Source organism: Lynx canadensis, chromosome B1, assembly GCF_007474595.2.
Source record: "Lynx canadensis isolate LIC74 chromosome B1, mLynCan4.pri.v2, whole genome shotgun sequence".
Taxonomy (NCBI): domain Eukaryota; kingdom Metazoa; phylum Chordata; class Mammalia; order Carnivora; family Felidae; genus Lynx; species Lynx canadensis.
Window position 1 is genome coordinate 165,582,449 of NC_044306.2, and position 18,636 is coordinate 165,601,084.

The 18,636-nt window shown below is 39.5% G+C and overlaps 1 protein-coding gene across 1 annotated transcript in view; it reads left to right on the top strand.

Moving 5' to 3' along the window:
- TXK (TXK tyrosine kinase) overlaps positions 1-18,636 on the top strand; it is a 47,246-nt gene that overhangs the window by 19,640 nt on the left and 8,970 nt on the right. Inside the window, exons 6-11 of the mRNA XM_030313910.1 lie at positions 3,036-3,115; positions 4,287-4,414; positions 9,009-9,083; positions 11,999-12,170; positions 15,258-15,474; positions 18,052-18,116. Of these exons, the coding sequence (XP_030169770.1) occupies positions 3,036-3,115; positions 4,287-4,414; positions 9,009-9,083; positions 11,999-12,170; positions 15,258-15,474; positions 18,052-18,116 (737 nt within the window). The remainder of the gene's footprint in view (positions 1-3,035; positions 3,116-4,286; positions 4,415-9,008; positions 9,084-11,998; positions 12,171-15,257; positions 15,475-18,051; positions 18,117-18,636) is intronic.

Here is an 18,636-nt window from a genome sequence, read left to right on the forward strand (position 1 = left end):
ATCAAGAGGAGGACGCTCAACCAAATGAGCCACCTATGTGCCCTTCCTCTTTTACAATTTAATCCAGTATATCTTGTCTGGTTTGGTTTTTGTTTTGTTTTTTTTTTGTTTTGTTTTTTGTTTTTTTCTTTTTGTGTCTCTCATTTAATCGCATTAGCTGGTATCTCAGAGCAACATTAAACACCAGTGCTGACAGTGGGGTGTTTCTTTTTCCTGATTTTAGTTGGAATGATTTGCACAGAAAGCTTAATGCTGGACTTGGGACTAATGTAAATAAGGGCTATGGTAAGGAAGTACATATATATTACTATTTTACTGAGAATTTAAAGACAGCTGAGGGGTGCCTGGGTGGCTCAGTCGGTTGGGTGGCCGACTTCGGCTCAGGTCACGATCTCACAGTCCGTGAGTTCGAGCCCCGCATCAGGCTCTGGGCTGACAGCTCAGAGCCTGGAGCCTGTTTCGGATTCTGTGTCTCCCTCTCTCTGACCCTCCCCTGTTCATGCTCTGTCTCTCTCTGTCTCAAAAATAAATAAACGTTAAAAAAAAATTAAAAATAAAATAAAATAAAGACAGCTGATACTAGAAATGGAAATTTTTCAAATGCCCTTTCAACATCTACGGTGATGTTTATGGGATTTTTATCCTCAGATCTATTAATAGGCTGAATTATATGAATAAAATCCTTGATATTCAAGTACTCTTGTATTCCTGTATGCAATCCCTCTTGGTCATGGTATGTTATTCTTTCCCCGTGTGATTGGACTCAGTTTCTTAGTATTCGGCTAGGATTTTTGTGTGGACACGAGTGAGACTTGTTAGTAATTTTCCCTTTTTGTGCACAGTCTTTGCTGTGTTGTTGGTGTTGATAGTAAACCCACTTTATATAAAAATTTAGAAGTCTTTCTTTCCACGTGCTCTGGGATCATGTAATATTACAATGTGTCACTGTGATGTTTTTAATATTGCAGCTCTTTTAAAACCTCATCTGTTTTCCCGTTCAGTAGGTCTATTAACATTTCTAGATAGTCTGAAATCAATTTTGATAAATTTTATGTTTTGCTACTTAATTACTCATTTCATTCAAGTTCAAATGTGTGGAGTCAAGATGATTCTTTTATTTTATTTTATTTTTTCTGGATCCTTGTGGCTTAGTTTTTGATAGATTTTCCCCATTATTTATTGGTTGGGCTGGTTAACAATTTATGTATTTCATTGTTTTTCCCTATATAACCAGATTTTGTATTTAATTACTATCTTAATTACACTGTTGCCTTTATGATTTGTTCCTTTCTGCTCTTGTCTTTATTCACTTTCTTCTTTTACTTTACTTGGTTCTTATCCTAAATTCTTAAGGTGGATACATTTCTTTTTGTATTTCCTTAATTTATTGATATAAATAATTACACTGAGTACTATTTGAATAGCAGAGGTTCCGATATGTGGCATTCCCTTACTATTTTCTAGATGTTTTCATTTTTATTTGGATTTCGTTGAGTTATATCAAAGAGAACTTTACCTAGTAGTAGCTTTCTCCTTTGGAACTTGTTATGAATTCCTACTTTTATTGCTTTGTTGCCATGGTTGCTGTTTGTTCTCTTTCCACTTTGAAGAAGAGGTCACTACATATACAACTTTATTATATGTGTGTTATATATGCATATATATACTGTACATACAACTTTGCTTTTTACCTCTTAGTCTTTTCCATTTGTGTCCCCTATGGTATGGAACACAATCCTTGGACATGGTAGGAATTCAATAAAAGCTAGATTTTTATTATTTAAAAAGTTTTTAAATGTTTATTTATTTTTGAGAGAGAGACAGAGACAGAGACAGAGACAGAGCATGAGTGCCCAGAGAGAGAAGGAGACACAGAATCTGAAGCAGGCTCCAGGCTTTGAGCTGTCAGCCCAGAGCCCGACGCGGGCCTCAAACTCACAAACCATAAGATCATGACTTGAGCTGAAGTCAGACACTTAACTGACTGAGCCACCCAGGCGCCCCTAGATTTTGATTATTTTAAATGGTTATGAGAGTTTTTGGTTTGAAACTTTTGGCCAGAAAACGAGCCTTGTTCCTTGGTAAGCATCTGGAAGGAAGAGGAGACTCTGTTTGATGTATTGTGTTCACCTTGGGGGTCACACCATTGTGTTTGGTTTGGGCAGGTCTCAAGCAACGTATTGACACTTCATAAGTGTAAACTTTCACAGGTTTGGCAAGCTTCTGAGATATTTCCCCCTCCGCCAGGGTAACACTCGGTAAAGGTGAAAACTCTTTACGATATCAAACAAACAGCCCAAACCAAACAGTGCAACATTCAAAGTCATTGAAAACCAATTTACAGCTGTATTGGAGTTTCCCAGAGGATGTCTGTCAGAAGGAATCCAATTCATAACCTAACATCAACCTTACGATATTCTTCTCTCCTGCTGATTCTCTTCTCGTCTCTCCCATGAGAGTTGCTTCTCTCTGGCAGCAGCTAAAATGGCTCCCCTGCCCTTCTTTCCAGACTCCCTCAAAGTTTATTCTCTTTCCATCCCTATCATGAATTCTGCTCACTTTGCCCATTCCTCGCCTTTCCAGATATATTTCTCCATGCTTCCCTCACCCCATCAGCCATGTTGTTCTTTTTCTTCCAAAATACCACCTGTCAATCTGTCTTTGAGTGCTTCCTATTCATCAGCTATTTTTATCTATTATCTTGACCAATATAACAAAAAATAACTAAGTGGTGGGGTACAAGGTTGTCAAATGCAGAATTTTTCTCAGAGCAATCAGGAGCAAACTTGTAAAAATACTCATACTTTACAAATTCTTGTCCCAATTATATAGGGGTGATGTATTTGTATACAATATAAATTATTTTATAGGTGTGACTTCTTCACATATAAGGGAGATAAGATTGCATATATTTGTGAAAACAATCTCATCCACTTATAGTAAGTTGGTACAGTTTGGATTTTGTTCCTGAGATGTACGTTTGTCTTTCTTCTTAACGAGGAATAAATTTGTACACACAATGTCTTGTTTTGCAGTCTAAAGAAGGTGCATTTATTGTCAGAGATTCGAGACATTTGGGATCCTACACGATTTCTGTGTTTATAAGAGACAGAAGGTAAGCAATTTTTGTTTGATGTTGAATTATTTATTTTGAGAGAGAGGGGGGAGAGTGCATACACATGCATGTGTGCGGGGGATGGGGCAGAGAGAGAGGGAGAGAGAGAATGCCAAGAAGGTTCCGTGCTATCAATACAGAGCCTGATGTGGGGCTCAAACTTACGAACTCTGATATCATGATCTGAGCCAAAATCAAGAGTCAGACGCTTAACCAACTGAGCCACCCAGGCGCCCTAGAGCTGGAAGGGAAGCAAGTGTGCTTTTGTTCACTTTAGAGTAACAGTCCTTGGGACACTGTCTTACGGAGACACTGTCACATGGAGAAAGTGAAATCGTGGTATAGAAGCTTGCTGGCTTGGAAGTTAGTACAACCAATCTATTCAAGTTGTGTCCCTAACCAGCTCTGTGTATGACATTGGATAAGTTATGTGACTTCTCCCATCTCTTTTTCTCAACCGTGAGGGAGTTGGCTTAGTTGTAGCAGACACTGGTGATGCTTTTCTCATATCCACTGGTTTACCTTGCGTTTAGCTGTAGAGAGTTCTGCACTCAGCACGCCTCCCATGCCTTTCTGCCTGAAGATGTTCTCTGGCTGTGGGAACTTGTGGTCCCCATGGGTAGACGGGAAGTGCCTGAGAGTTAGCATCCTAGGAGTGCCCCTCTATCAATGAGGAATGGAAGATTAGCTCCTCAGCTGCTTTGCACTTTAGTGGGGCAACTCTCAGATGTGTTCCACAGTCTCTCATAGCTTTCCAGAGCCCTAGGAGCTCATCGTAAACTTGCTCATCAATACACCCTCTATCGGCTTTCCCCCTTTCTTTGTTTCCTATATCCTTGCATCCCTCACAGTGCGTTCATTCATTTATTGAACTGATGCTTGATATTCAGCAAATGCGTATAAGTGTCCCTAGTGGGCTCTACTTTTTCGGACACTGGAGTTGTCAATCAGACAACTTTGGCTGAAGTTATGTTCGAATCTAAGGCCCTAATAAGATAGCTAAGGCATTTACCCAGGGGTAGTGAGGCATCTGTTGAGTCCAACCCACTCTGCAGCGTATAGTGTTTGTAAGATAAAAGTTTTACAGGCGGAGTCCCTGTTGCTTAATGAACTGACTTCGTTCCAAACGGATCTTTTGCTTATTTACTAATTCACATTTTATTGATTGTAGAAATATGGAGGCTACCATCAAACATTATCAGATTAAAAAGAACGACTCAGGACAGTGGTACGTGGCTGAAAGACACCTCTTTCAGTCAATCCCCGAGTTGATCTGGTATCATCAACACAATGCAGCAGGTAAGTCAGGGGCAACAGGCTGGGAGAGTCAGCGAGCCAGGCCCCAGACAGGCAATGCATCTGTGGTCTCAGACACTTAACAGGAGCAAATGCCCCTGCAGAAATATGTGAGAGCCTGAAATACAACCGGTATTCTGAACAATTCTCCTTATTGATGCTTCTTTGTTTTTATAGTCAGGCGACAAGAGGTAAGTTGATTCTTTACATTTCTGCCAGGTTAGAAAAATGATAGATGGCAGAGAAGCAAAAGGCAATTTAATTATCAGTGCATTTGTTTCTGAAATTTACACACGGCTAAATGCAATAGAATTTCAAATATCCTAAATAATCATGCTTCCTTCTCTTTGCCCCCATAAGTTTGCTCTCTACTTCAGTTGTATAGACAATTACCCTTAAATAGCTCATTCTCTGTTCTTTCTTATTTGGAGGACAGAAAAAATTATATAGGATGCAGCCCTTAAATTACAACGTGGCTTAAATAGGCAGAAGCATCACGGAACCCCCGTCCCCAGGTGTTCTTTGCAGTAGTTGCTATTTTTGCAAACATATCATCAATGGAAAGATACAGGATTCCAGTAAGTTCCACCACAATTTCAATCACAGCTCTGGCCTTCAGCCCTCACCCAACCTGTATTGGACCACTTTGAACTCATAGGGGAATCTTCTTACCTCAACGTTATGGAATTTGGAACCCACTGTAACTTTTCATGTTGTTTTGACTTCTGGTCATACAATACTTTTTAAGATTTCTCTCATGAAAAGTTGTGTTGACAAAAAAAAAAAAAAAGTAGCAGTGAGTCTGAGTGGGGCGAGGGAGGACATATTTGTGTCTAGAGATGGAAACCCTTAGAATAAGGAGATCAGTTCTGAGTTTTTTTCTTCATACTCCTCTTTCCCTTCCCTTCAAAGACAAAATTTGAGAAACAGAGTGGTTATGGTGGTGAGGTTAAAAGAAAGATACTAAGGTAGCTCAGGATGTGCTGACATGAGAAGATGTTAGTGATAAGTTGTTTAGTAAAGAGAAAAAAAGTGCAAAGCAGTATATGAGAATATTAGTGCCGCTTTTGTAACAGAAGATTTAAAAATATGTATGCATAGAAAAATTCTGTTAAATTTTATGTAATAATTTTCAAACTAACAAGATTATAACAGACTACAAACTTAATGCTTACCTCTGGGGAATGACACTGGGGGTAAGGGAAGCTTTGATTTTTCTGCCGTATAGATTGCTTTAAGGTTTGGTATTTTCGTTTGAATGGACATAAATTATTCTTATAATGTATCAAATACCACACAGATCATCTTTAAAAGATCAAGCGAAACATAAAGGAAAGCAAAACTTACAACTATGGCTGCTGCTTATTAGAGAGAAAAGAAAGTAAAAAAGATATAAGAAAACAAGAAAAGAAGGATGATAAGAGGAAAGCCCTGGGAACGCAGACATAGCTGGCATTTACTGAAGACTTAATTTGGACCTGACCCTGTTCTGAGTGCTTTCATGTGTATTTATTTATTTAATCTTCAGAACAACCCTATGAAGTAGGTTCTGTTAGTATCTAGATCTTACAGATGAGGAAACGGAGGGATGAGTTGTACTCAAGATTGCATAGTTAATAATTGTGCTGAGATTTGAACTCAAAAAAAATCTTTGAAACAGTTGGAACCATCGAACCCCCTGGCTCCACAGTCTGCACTAAATGACTGCTGTATCCTCCAGAAAGAGACGAACCATACCATTGGAGGGTACTTTGGAGGGCCAGTTTCAGAAAAGGCTGTGAATCAGAACCCATGACTATCCTGTCTACTTGTTGACTTCTGGTCAATTTGGTTCGTGACAATCCGTCTCTTTGCCAGAAGCAGGGACAATGCCACGGGAGTGACAGACTTCTTGCTGTCAAAGAGAGAGACTATCATTAAACCACTGGTAGTAAATCACAGAATAAAAATGTTTAGCAAATAAGAATCTTGAAATTAGAGGGAAGTGTTCGGATTGTAAAGAAATTCCTCATTATGTTCCTTATTTGGACAATGTGTTATAGAGTCCCAGCTTGATGAGGGCTCTAACCTCAATTAGGTCTTCAAAGTCACTGGTTAATATCCTTTCCAGCTTTCTCTTCAAACTTCTACCGTTCTCGTCTAGACTCCTTCTCCAATATTATCCACTGCCCTGTCAGCAAATCCCTAGCTGTCCACTTCATTAAGAAAACTGAAGCCAGCAGACAGGAGCTCCCTCAGGCTTACCCTTCTCCCCTCACTCCCTGCAGGAGTGGTCGGGACAAGCCTGTGCCCCTGTTCCCTCCATTCCTCTCCTGCTGGGACCAATCACCGTCTCCCCTTCCTTTCTCTCCTGTATCTCTTACATTTCCTCTGAACTTCTCCCTTTAGACTGGAAACGTGCTTAAGGCTTTATTATTCAAAAAGCAAAAAACCCAAAGCCCTCCCTTGCTCCTTTCTTCTTCTTTTCGACATTACTCTTCTAAGTCATGCTTTTGGGAAAAATATGTCCACATCTACCGTCTCCACTTGCTCATTTTCATTTGCTTTTTTTTTTTTTTTTTTGAGAGAGAGAGAGATTGAGAAAGAGAGAGAGTGCAAGAGTGTGAGCAGGGGAGGGGCCGAAGGCAGAGGGAGAGAGAGAATGTGAAGCGGGCTCCACACCCAGGGTGGAGTCCCACGTGGGGCTCAATCTCATGACCAGAGATCATGACCTGAACAGAAATCAAGAGTTGGACGCTCAACAGACTGAGCCACCCAGGTGCCCCTCCATTTGCTTTTTAAACACGTATAATGTGCTTCCATTGCCCTATGTTTTACCAGTGATCCCCATATTGACCTATAGGGTGATGCTTTTTAGTTCTTGTATTTTAAAGCCCTCTCTGCTATATTTGGCAGTGTCACCCCTTGAAACTCCCTACTTCCCAGATACTTTGACCCTGCACTTTCTTGTTCTTGAACTCAGATATTCCTTATAGGTCTTCCCAATGAGTCTTAATTCTACTCTTCTTTAAACATTAGTGTCTGCAGGGATCTGTCCCCAATCACTTCTCTTCTCACCCTAGACATTTCCCTTAGCAGAATTCTTCTGCCTGGTAGTCCCAGGTACTTGCAATCCCACAGGCCCTGAACTTCAGTGATGAGATGGAACTCGTCATCTTAATCACTGCTTTCCCTCCAAACCTGCTCCCCTTCCTGTTGTCTGTCTCAGATGATGCTGTCATCATTCTGTCTGTTACAGGGGCTGGAAACATAGGAGTCTCAAGAGATGCTTGCATTCTCCTTGATAGATAGCTCTTTCTCCTCCTCCTCCTCCTCCTCCCCTTCCTCCTCCTTCTCCTCCTTCTCTTTCTTCTCAGTCATTAGAAAGCTTGTTTTATTGAAGTGTGGTTGCCATACAATAGTATATTCGATTATGTAATGTAGTGATTGAACATTTGTATAAATAACAAAGTGATCACCACAATAAATCTAGCTACCGTCTGTCTTTGAGATCGACCTAGAAGAGTGTCTTGCACACAGTAGGCACTGAGTGATGCTTCTTTCTGTTCTTATACTGGCCAAGTTTGTTTCTTTTAGCCTTTGCACGTGCTGTTCCATCTGCCTGGAATGTTTTTCCTCCTAATCTTTGTAAGATGGTTCCTTGTCAATGAATGTCAGCATAGCTGCCATCTTGTCGGAAGGGCCTTCCCTGAGCACCCATTCGATAGAAGCTCTGTTGCAGGTACTCTGCGTGTACTCATCTTCTGCTTTCTCTTGTGTGTGCATGCATTTGTTCATTTTCTCTTCCCCCACTACAGTGTAGGCTCTGTGGGAGCAAAGAACATCACTGTCTTAGTCACTGCTGTCTCCTACCAGTTAGTTAATGGTTGGTGCAAAGCAGGCCCCAAAGAAATATTAGTTAAAGAAATAAACAATTAATGCTTGTTGAACTAAATGAAATTGATGATACAGAATACTACATACGGACCCAATCAAAAGAAGTCTCATTTACTCTACCATTTTTTTTTTTTTTTTAGAAAAAAACAATTCTTGAAAAGTAGGGTTGGGAAATGGGTCCACTTCAATACTACTGGTGGTTGAATGAATTAGTGCGTTTTTTTTATACATGCTTTGATCAAGAAGTCACATTTTCAGGAATTTATTCTAAGACGATAATTTGAGAGGTACATAAAAATTTATGTTCAAAACATACAGCGTCTTTTACAATAGTGAAATTTTAGAAATAACTTTAAGCTCTGTTTATAGTTATTAATATATATCAATGACATATTGAGTGTAAAAAGCTTATAGGAAAACATTCACTTTTCTGTGAAACATTGGGTGCATATATGCTTTAAAATACACATTTGGAGGTTTTTGCAAAGGTGTTCACCAGAATGATAATGATGTAGCTCTGGTATATCATGTATAATGTGTGTCCAAATATTATTTTATGAAAATGGGGAAAATAAACAAATAGATTGATGTAAAATACTGTTTTTTTTTTATTTTGGCCTAATTTATTTGAAGAATGGCACTGTCTTCTACTATATTTGCTTTCTTTTTTTCTTTTATATTAGTAACTAGACTTGAAATACTGATTCCTCTTCCTCCCCAGGTCTCATGACCCGTCTCCGCTACCCGGTTGGACTGATGGGCAGCTGTTTGCCAGCCACAGCGGGTTTCAGCTATGGTAATGTATGCACGTGGACTCAAGTGCAGCCTCAAATCTGGGAAAGAATCTCCCCCAAGTTCCCTTGGCGTTCTTTAAATTCTTAGCTTTTCTGAGATACCTAGATAGGTTTCTTCTCAAAGTTGGAATCCTCCTTCTGAGATAGTGAAGTATATGCATCTCCTAAGAGCAACTTGAACTTTGGCAAGAACCATTTCGATTTTACTTCAAATTTCACTGTACATTAGCAGGCGCTCTTTTGGTACATTAGAATTCTTTTTATTTGGGTGTTCGAGTTATTGCTCTCTGGGTACAAGCGTGGCTGGGAAATGACTGCTCCCCAAGAGAACCTGCTAAAAAGACCTGCTAAATGTCTCCTCTTCCCCTTTTAAAAATAGAACTTGTAGAAAGTTTGATTCGAACCATTTTCTAGCAAATGAGTATTTGCAAATCTGTTGAGAATAAATAAGAGCCAAAGAATTCTGTTTTGTAATTTGGTGACCCTTTGTTCCCTTACATTCCTCTCATTAGTGTGAATCAGAATGTACTGAGAAGCCGGTAAGATAATTATATCACGTAACGGGTAACCAGGACCCAGGGTCTCTATTTTAATTGGGATGGGAGAGTGATTTCAGGGTATTAGGGATGCCTAGGTTATTCTCTGTCCCTAAATGCAATGTACATAATAAAAGTTCTGTGCCATTAGCAATTTATTTAAGTTAAGCATTAAGTTTTAATTTTTAAAAAATAAACTTCTCAAAATTTTTTTAACGTATAGAACAGTGCACAACTCATAACTCTATAGCTCACTTAGCTTTGCCTGGTTTTGATTACTTTATCTAAATGGAATAAGACACCATACACAGTAATACACAATACCGTGTATTGTGTCTGATTTCTTCCTCTTCACCCATGGCGTTGGGTGTGGTTGGCTCATCTCTGTGGTGGTGTGGTATGACATTGCGTGACTATACCACAGTGGATTTACCCATCCTTCTTTAGATGACCAATTGGCTTGTAACCAATTTTTACCACATAAATAATATCATTATGAACATTCTTGCATGTTTTTTGATGAGGTTCAGTACTCATGTAAGCTCCACCAATGTTGGATATATACTTAAGAGTGGAATTACCGGGTCATAGAGCGTGTACCCATTCAGATTTAGTTAGTTTTCCAAACAGCTTATACCAAACTACAAATTACACTTCAATCAACAGCGTATGGGAGTTCCAGGTGCTCCACACCTTTGCCCTTGCTAATGTTTAGTCATTCCTGTGGAGTGTTTTCTTTGGTTTTCACGTTACCCAATCTGGCATGTGTAGTAATCGTATCTCATTGTGGCTTAAATTTGCATTTTCCCTGATGACTAATTATTTTGATCAATTTAGTGGCCATTTGGGTATACCCTTTTGTGAGAGAATACTCTATTCAAGTTTTTTAACTGTTAGAAATATAATTATCTGCCTTTTTCTGATTTTTTTTCATATTCTGAATACGAATTCCTTACTGGTTACACATTTTAGAAATATCTTCTCCCAATATGTGGCTTTCCTTTTCACTGTCTTTTTAAAAAAATTTTAAAATACTTATTTATTTTTAAGAGAGAGAGGGGCAGGGGCAGGGGCAGAGAGAGAGAGGGAGACACAGAATCCGAAGTCGGCTCCAGGCTCTGAGCTGTCAGCACAGAGCCCGATGAGGGGCTTGAGCTCAGGAACTGAGAGATCATGACCTGAGCTGAAGTTGGATGCTCAACCGACTGAGCCACCCAGGTGCCCCCCCATTCCTTTTCACTCTCTTAATGGGGTGTATTTGATAGAATTTTTATGAAGTGTAATTTGTCAATATTTTCCTTTATGGTTATATTATGTTGAATAAATTCTTGCCAATATCAAGGTCATAAATATATTCTCCCATGTTGCTTTTATTTATTTATTAAAAAAATTTTTTTTCTCATGTTACTTTTAAAACACCTGCTATCCGGAGGGAGAGCACTTTGCAAAGTTGGCCTTTACAACTCTTTAAACTGCATTATTCTAAAGTTCCAGCAGATGGCGGTGTTGCAATATAAAAGGAGATACTAAAACGGATTGTCAAGAGGGTTATTTTATTTTTATTTTTTGTTAATTGATAACGAAATTTGTGTGTGTGTGTGTGTGTTTTCTTCACTTTATTTTTTTATTTTTTTGAGATTATTTTTATTTTTATTTTTTTTTTTTAAATATAATTTATTGTCAAATTGGCTTACATACAACACCCAGTGCTCATCCCAAGTGCCCTCCTCAATGCCCATCACCCATAAGAGGGTTAATTTAAAAACAGTTCTTTTTTTCTTCATTTACTTCTATGGAAGTCAAATATACCATACCACAAATTTCACTTCAAACATGGATACATGTGAGTTAGAATCCTAAACATTGGACTTGTTTATTAGATGAATGTTAGACTTTTTCCTAAGGAGAAAACACTAAGGCAGAAAAGCCCTTTGGGGGTGGGAGTGGGCAGAGGAACAACAGAAGGAGGTGAAATGGGGGGGCTGGGGGGGGACCAAATGTTATGTGCCTCACAAGTTTACTCAGCAGGACAAAACCAGATGGGGAGATACATATTTTAGGGCCCAGGTGTAGTTTTGGTAGGTTTGTTTTAGAAAGGCAAAGTGTTGCATTTCATCCTGCATCCCTCTGGAAAGAGAACATATGTTTTGATATCCATAATTCCTCTCTAAGTAAGTCAAGTTTATATCTTTAAGCTTGAATTCTGGAATTACACATGAAAACCACAGTGAGGGTATTAAAAATGGTTACTGTTCTGTTCCACTCATTTATAACATTTTTAACCTCTTTGTAAAAGAATAGAATAGGTCTAGATAATTCCTAAATCTTTTCCAGCTCTAAAAATTTCCCCTACTTGTAACATGGATGTTTTACTTTTCTAGAAAAGTGGGAGATAGATCCCGCTGAGTTGGCGTTTGTGAAGGAGATTGGAAGCGGTCAGTTTGGAGTAGTCCATTTAGGGCAATGGCGAGCACACATCCAGGTAGCTATCAAGGCCATTAGCGAAGGCTCCATGTCTGAAGAAGACTTCATTGAAGAGGCTAAAGTGATGACGTAAGTACAAGCAACACCCAGATCAATTTCATGCAACATTCTGGTGTTATGGAAAGAACACGGAGTTTGGAGCAGTTACACCTGGATTTGTGTCACAACTCTGCCCAAGCTAGTTGTGTGACCTGAGCAAATTATTTGATCTCTGTGTGACCTGAGTGAGTTATTTCACCTTTCCGAGCCTCAGTTTCTTCACCTGTAAAATGGGGATAACAATACCTTCGTTACTGCATCAACATGTGAATTAAGTGAGATAACCCATGAAAGTTACAAGTCTTTACAGGACTTCCTTTTTTGCTTTTCCTGGAAGCAAAAATGTTGATTTTGTCTAAATGGTAATATAAGGGTAAAGTATTTGCTTTCAGAGAATTTAAGAATCCTGAGCTCTAACAGAAGTGACTCTTTGTGGCCCCCTGGACACTGTTCCTGACTTCTATGATTTCTCAGATCAGCATTTTGACTTAGTTGAATATGTGTCTTACGTCTGTAATCTGGGTTGGATCAGGACAGGCCAATAATTTGGTATAAAGAAAGTATTTGTTCAACAATGGGGAGTAGCATTGTGGTGAAAAATGAAAACCCCAGATGGTGTCACCTCGATTCTATTCTCCAAAGCAATTACGTTCTGTTCTAAACTTGCAGACCTCAATGGAAAACAAACAAACAAACAAAGAAACCAGAATCGATAACTGGACCCATTCTCCTTTAAAGACAGAGCAATGCTGCCTCTTGGAGCTCTCAACCCATACCCCAAGTGTCCTATGGAAATATTCTTCCCATCCACTTATAGTAAAATTAATTTCAGGAGAAGTTATATTAAACACATTTTCCAGTCATAGCAGCTTCCCAAAGATGATTTCGTGCCCCTAGATTACCCCAGGCAGCTATCTGTCTGGAATGTGTTCCCCGATACCATTGGCATCAGACCCTAGTTTTCCTGTATCTAAAGGAGAGACAAAACATTATATTCCTCTGTGTTGATTAGATAGGTGTGATAAGAAAAGAAAGACTGGGAGACATGTGGTTCAGGGGAAGTCAAAGCCTATACTGGAATTCCTAGGAAATGTAAGAATTAGAGATGTCCAATGTCACGTTGAGAGGATTCTTGAAAGGTTCAAGCCCTACTGGGCATTTGGGGTTAAGGTTGTTGGGGAAGATGTTTTGAAGACAGTGGAAGATCCATGGAGTGGGGGAAATAACGATAGCTCCAGGAAGTTTACAGAGGCAGGAATGAAGCTAAGGGCTTATTTTTAAGTCAGTTCAGGTGAACATAATGTACTGTTGGGTTTGAACAGTCTGTTTTTTCCTGATGTTTTTAAAGTGAGGCAGAGGGGCGCCTGGGTGGCGCAGTCGGTTAAGCGTCCGACTTCAGCCAGGTCACGATCTCGCGGTCTGTGAGTTCGAGCCCCGCGTCAGGCTCTGGGCTGATGGCTCAGAGCCTGGAGCCTGTTTCCGATTCTGTGTCTCCCTCTCTCTCTGCCCCTCCCCCGTTCATGCTCTGTCTCTCTCTGTCCCAAAAATAAATAAACGTTGAAAAAAAAAATTTAAAGTGAGGCAGAAAAATTTCCTTCTAACATCCTGTTGCAAATACAGCCATCTTTAAAAAAGTACATACTGGCACGCATTGAGCTCTATCTGTGAAGCATACACATCTTGGTAATATAGTAGTACCTCCTTTTTGTAAGTGTGTAGTTTAAATGTCACCTCCTCCAGGATGTCTCCCCTGCCATGTTTGATTGGCTTTCTACTGTATCACCTGTGTTAGTTCATCAATGTATTTGTCACTGCTCCAGTGATCTTGCTAAACAAACATAGCGTAATGTTTCAATTCTCAGATGTTTGTATGTGGGTATCAGTGTGGTGGTTTTCTCATGGCAAGTCAATATTCCATTTTAAGAATGACTTTCCCGCCATTATTCTGCATACATGTAAATTGCATCCCTTAACTGAAAGTATGCTTTATGAATTAGAAAGATAAATCAGACAAAATATACGTATTTAAGATACATATCTACAGATGAAAATCATGTATAGATTCTCTGAATGCCTTTTTTCTACTGACTGGAAGTGTTTTTGCATGCTACTTATATGGTAAGATGTCAATCACTCACATACATTATTTTAAGGTAAATAATCCTCCCGAGTCATTGATTTTATTTTACCTCTATAAATGAAAAGAGGTAACATTTCAAGTTATTTCTGAGTGACAGAAAAATTGGCTTGTTACACATCTTCTAAAATTATAAACATTAACTTGAATATTATTTTCCATGATTGAATGCTACATATTCCAGAAGAAACAGTAAACTTTTGAAGTTTAGATAACTAAAGAATTCTGTATTTTATTTTATTTTTTCTGTATGTATTTTAATAGGTAACTTTCAAGGGTGTGTGTGTGTGTGTGTGTGTGGTGATTGGATTGCTGAATACAGAGAAGGGTTTCATGTTGGTAGGTATTTTTCAGTCTCCAACTTTGTCTGAAATTTTCCTTTTTTTTAAATGCCTTTATTCTTTATCATTTAATTTTCTCTTTCTTTCTTTCTTTCTTTCCCTTCTTCCTTTTCTTTCCTTCCTTCTTTCCTTCTTTCCTCCTTCCTCCCTCCCTCCCTCCCTCTCTCTTCTTTCTTTCTTTCTTTCTTTCTTTCTCTCTCTCTCTCTCCCTCTCTCTCCCTCTCTCTTTCTTTCTTTTGCATCAATCACTGTTTCCTCCCTTCTGTCTGCATGGAAATTTTGCCTGAGCAGCCGCAGTTAGAAAAGTTGAAACCTCAGTAACAGGAACTCTTGCGAAGACCTGAGCAAGGAAAAGTAGCAACGAGGAGGCAAGGGACTTACAGGATGGAAAGCAGAAAAAAAACGATATGGGAGCACGTAATATTCTGTAGGGACTTGGGAAGTACCGCTTGAACTCTTGACCCCACTCTTGACCGCGCACGGTGGAAAGGAAACTTCCACATTCTCTGGGGCTGGGTTTTTTGCGTATCTCGTTGTTGACAGTAATGCAGAGTTGGTACATTTCACCAACGGAGTCTAAGCGCTTCGAATCGCCGACACGAATCCGCTCGCGGGCGCGTGTGTGCTCTTCCCCATCAGGAAATTATCGCACTCAAGGCTGGTCCAGCTGTACGGAGTGTGCGTTCAGCAGAAGCCCCTCTACATCGTGACGGAGTTCATGGAGAACGGCTGCCTGCTGAGCTATCTCCGAGAGAGGAGGGGAGCGCTGCGGAAGGAAATGCTGCTGAGCATGTGCCAGGATGTCTGTGAGGGAATGGAGTATCTGGAGAGGAGCCGCTTTATTCATCGGGATTTAGTAAGCACCCCGCAAACTCGCTGATGTTTTACGTGTTGCCTTTCGGAAGATCAGGACACTTGAGGACTTTCAATATTTAATTTTACTTATTTATCTTTAAATATGTATTTATTTATTTTGAGAGAGAGAGAGAGAACATTGGTGGGTGGGGGGGCAGAGAGAGAGAGAGGGAGAGAGAGAATCCCAAGTAGCCCCCGCACTGTCAGCACAGAGAGCCCTGCAGGGCTTAAACCCATGAACCCTGAGGTCATGACCTGAGCCCGAAATCAAAAGTTGGATGCTTAACCAACTGAGCCACCCAGGCACCCCAAGGACTTTGAATATTTTCAATAAAATACCTTTGGCTTCATTTCTAAACGCTTTCCTATTCATGTAATTCTCTGGGACATGTGGCTTTCTTTTTAATTACTCATTAATGCTGCAGCCAAGTAAGGTGTTACTCTAAATATGCCTGGAACTGATGAACTACCACACTGATCAACCAACCAAAGCGAATTTACTTTTTTTTCCTGTCGCCTTCCCTGTCTTCTTCCATTGCTTCCACTTTTCTTCCTTTCAACCAATGATCAAATACGGATTGAATGGCAGTATATGCCAGGCCCGCGGCCGGGCACTGGAGAACAGCCAGGGATGAAACTGCCCCCATGTGGAGGTGCTTTGGTTGTCACAGTATCGCAGTGGCATTGCCGGCACAACTGAGGAGGACGAGAAATGCCAAATCATTCTGTTCTGTGATACTCGGAACATTATGTCCTAAAAAAACAAGCAAACAAAAAATTAAAGCTTGTCTTGCCCCAAATGCTAATGGCTCTGCTTTCCTGCCTTGCTACCTTGCCTGGAAAAACATTTTGTATCCACTCCATATTTATTCATGATGTTCACACTATTCCTTCTCTGCCTTTCCATGTCTCATTTCTAAGTCCAAAAATTAACCCCAACGAGAACTTGAGAATCTGTGAGATGTCACTGGTATCATCACCGAGGGGGTCATCCTGTACTTCCTCCCGTGACCAAGGGGACTTTATTATCTATCATTCAGGCTAGAGCATTCTGGGGAGAGAAAGGAGGCATAATTTCATTGGCCTTAGCACACTTATTGCTGGACGTACAGGTGACGAAGAATTCTCATGGCATTTATTATTTACCACTTCCTATAATAGTTAATTGTTCACATTGTTTATACAACTATTAGACTCTAACTTCCCTGATATCAATGCCTAGACTTCCGAGCTGTGTGATGAGAACACAGATTACAGAGCAGTTTTCTCAGATTTAGCTGTGCCTTAGAATCACCTGGGAACTTCTAAAACATCACGATACCCAGGCCATGCCCCAGACCAATTAAATCAGACCCTCTGGGGGTAGAATCTAGCCATAAATATTTTTTGAAAATTTCCCTGGTGAGCTCAGTGCGTAGCCAAGATTCACAACCAGTGCTCTAGAGCTAGACTGCCTGGGTTAATATCTCACCTTTGTTTCTTACTAGCTGTGTGAGGTTGGGCAAACTCGTTAACTAGTACAGTGGTATTAATTATAGCAGCTTCCTCCTATGGGCTTGTTGGGGTAATTACATGCATTAATATGTGTAGGCCCTTACACCTGCTCCTGGCATACAGCGAGCTCAGCGATGCTAACTATTGCTATTCCAGAGCTACATTATCATTCTGTATCCCTCGTGGCGCATTTCCCCATCTTCAGTACGTAGTAGCTATCGAGCAAATTTTGGAATGGATGGATATGGCATGAATTCCACCTAGCTTACTTTCCTAGTCTCTGCAGGTTGGTCTTTTCTGACAGGGATTAGAATTCAAAACTCAGTCACTCTGTTTGTTCCAAAGTGGCTTCTCTCAGGTCCTCCTATCCTTGGTTTCTTCCTCGATTGCTTTCTTTTGTGTTCTATTCCACTTACCTTCATGCCAGTTAAAATGTTATCAGTTAACCAGGAGTCTTTTCCCTGTCAAGGGCTTGCCTTGTGGTTTGGCTTTGAGATCCTTGCTAGTATTTGTGAAACTCCTCCAAATTGACTCCTCCTAGCTTGCCATTTTTAGTTCCTTGCCTTTGTTTTTGGACTAGCTGACCCACATATGAGCTTAGAAGAGAAAAAAAAAAAGATCAAACAGTGATTGATTTACATGAGGCTAAATACCAAATCAGTGATTTTCTTTGACTAAGCTCTCTGAAAATGGATTATTTTGGCATCAAGTACATTGTCTCTGCATTATTTAAAAATACACATTAATTTTAATGCCAGGATTCATAGTTTAACATCTCTTTGATTTAGTCTTCCCATTTATCAAAGACACTTCTTGAGAATAATTAAAAACTTTTAGAAGAAAAAGTATTAAAATTTCTTTTTCTTTTTCTTTTTGTTATTTCTTTGAAGCATCATTAAAATCCATCATGTAAGGGCAGATATATTGATTCATATGTGGCATTGACAGGTGTCACCATAAAAATAAAATGGCTGCTCATACAGGAAAGTAGTGTGGGGGTCCAAATAAACTAAGAAAAAGGAGAGTAGAAACTCTTGAAAGAAAAAACTATCTTCAGACTTGGATTCCTTTCTTCTTTTTATAGGCAGCAAGGAATTGTTTGGTCAGTGCTGCAAGTATAGTAAAAATATCGGACTTTGGAATGACGAGGTACGTGATATATATATATATATTTTGTTTGTTTGTTTGTTTGTTTACTCATAAGAGGGAATCTTATATCTGTCTACTGACAAACTGAAAATGTTAATAGCATTCTTTTTTTTCCTGTGAGGAAAGTATTGATATGGTTGTTAGGCCTGTTGCCCTGCTTTGGATTTTAGGACATAAACCAATTTTAGCTGTGAGTTAAATGGATATTTTGGACTATTTTGATATTTTTTCAGGTCATTTTCAGGCATATCTTAAAATTTATAATATTTCTCAATCTACTCATCATCATAAAAAGGTTTAAAAAAAAGCTTTTCTGATATATGTATATTTCTGAAAGAAAAAAAGAATAAATTTGTTTAGCTCTGATTTTTCTGTGTCATCATCATGCATTTCTTTTTGTTGTTGTTAGTTTATTTATTTTTCCAGAGAGACAGCAGGGGAGGGACAGAGAGAGAGAGGAAGAGAGAGAGAGACAGAGGGAGAGAGAGAATCCCAAGCAGGCTCTGAACTGTCAGCACAG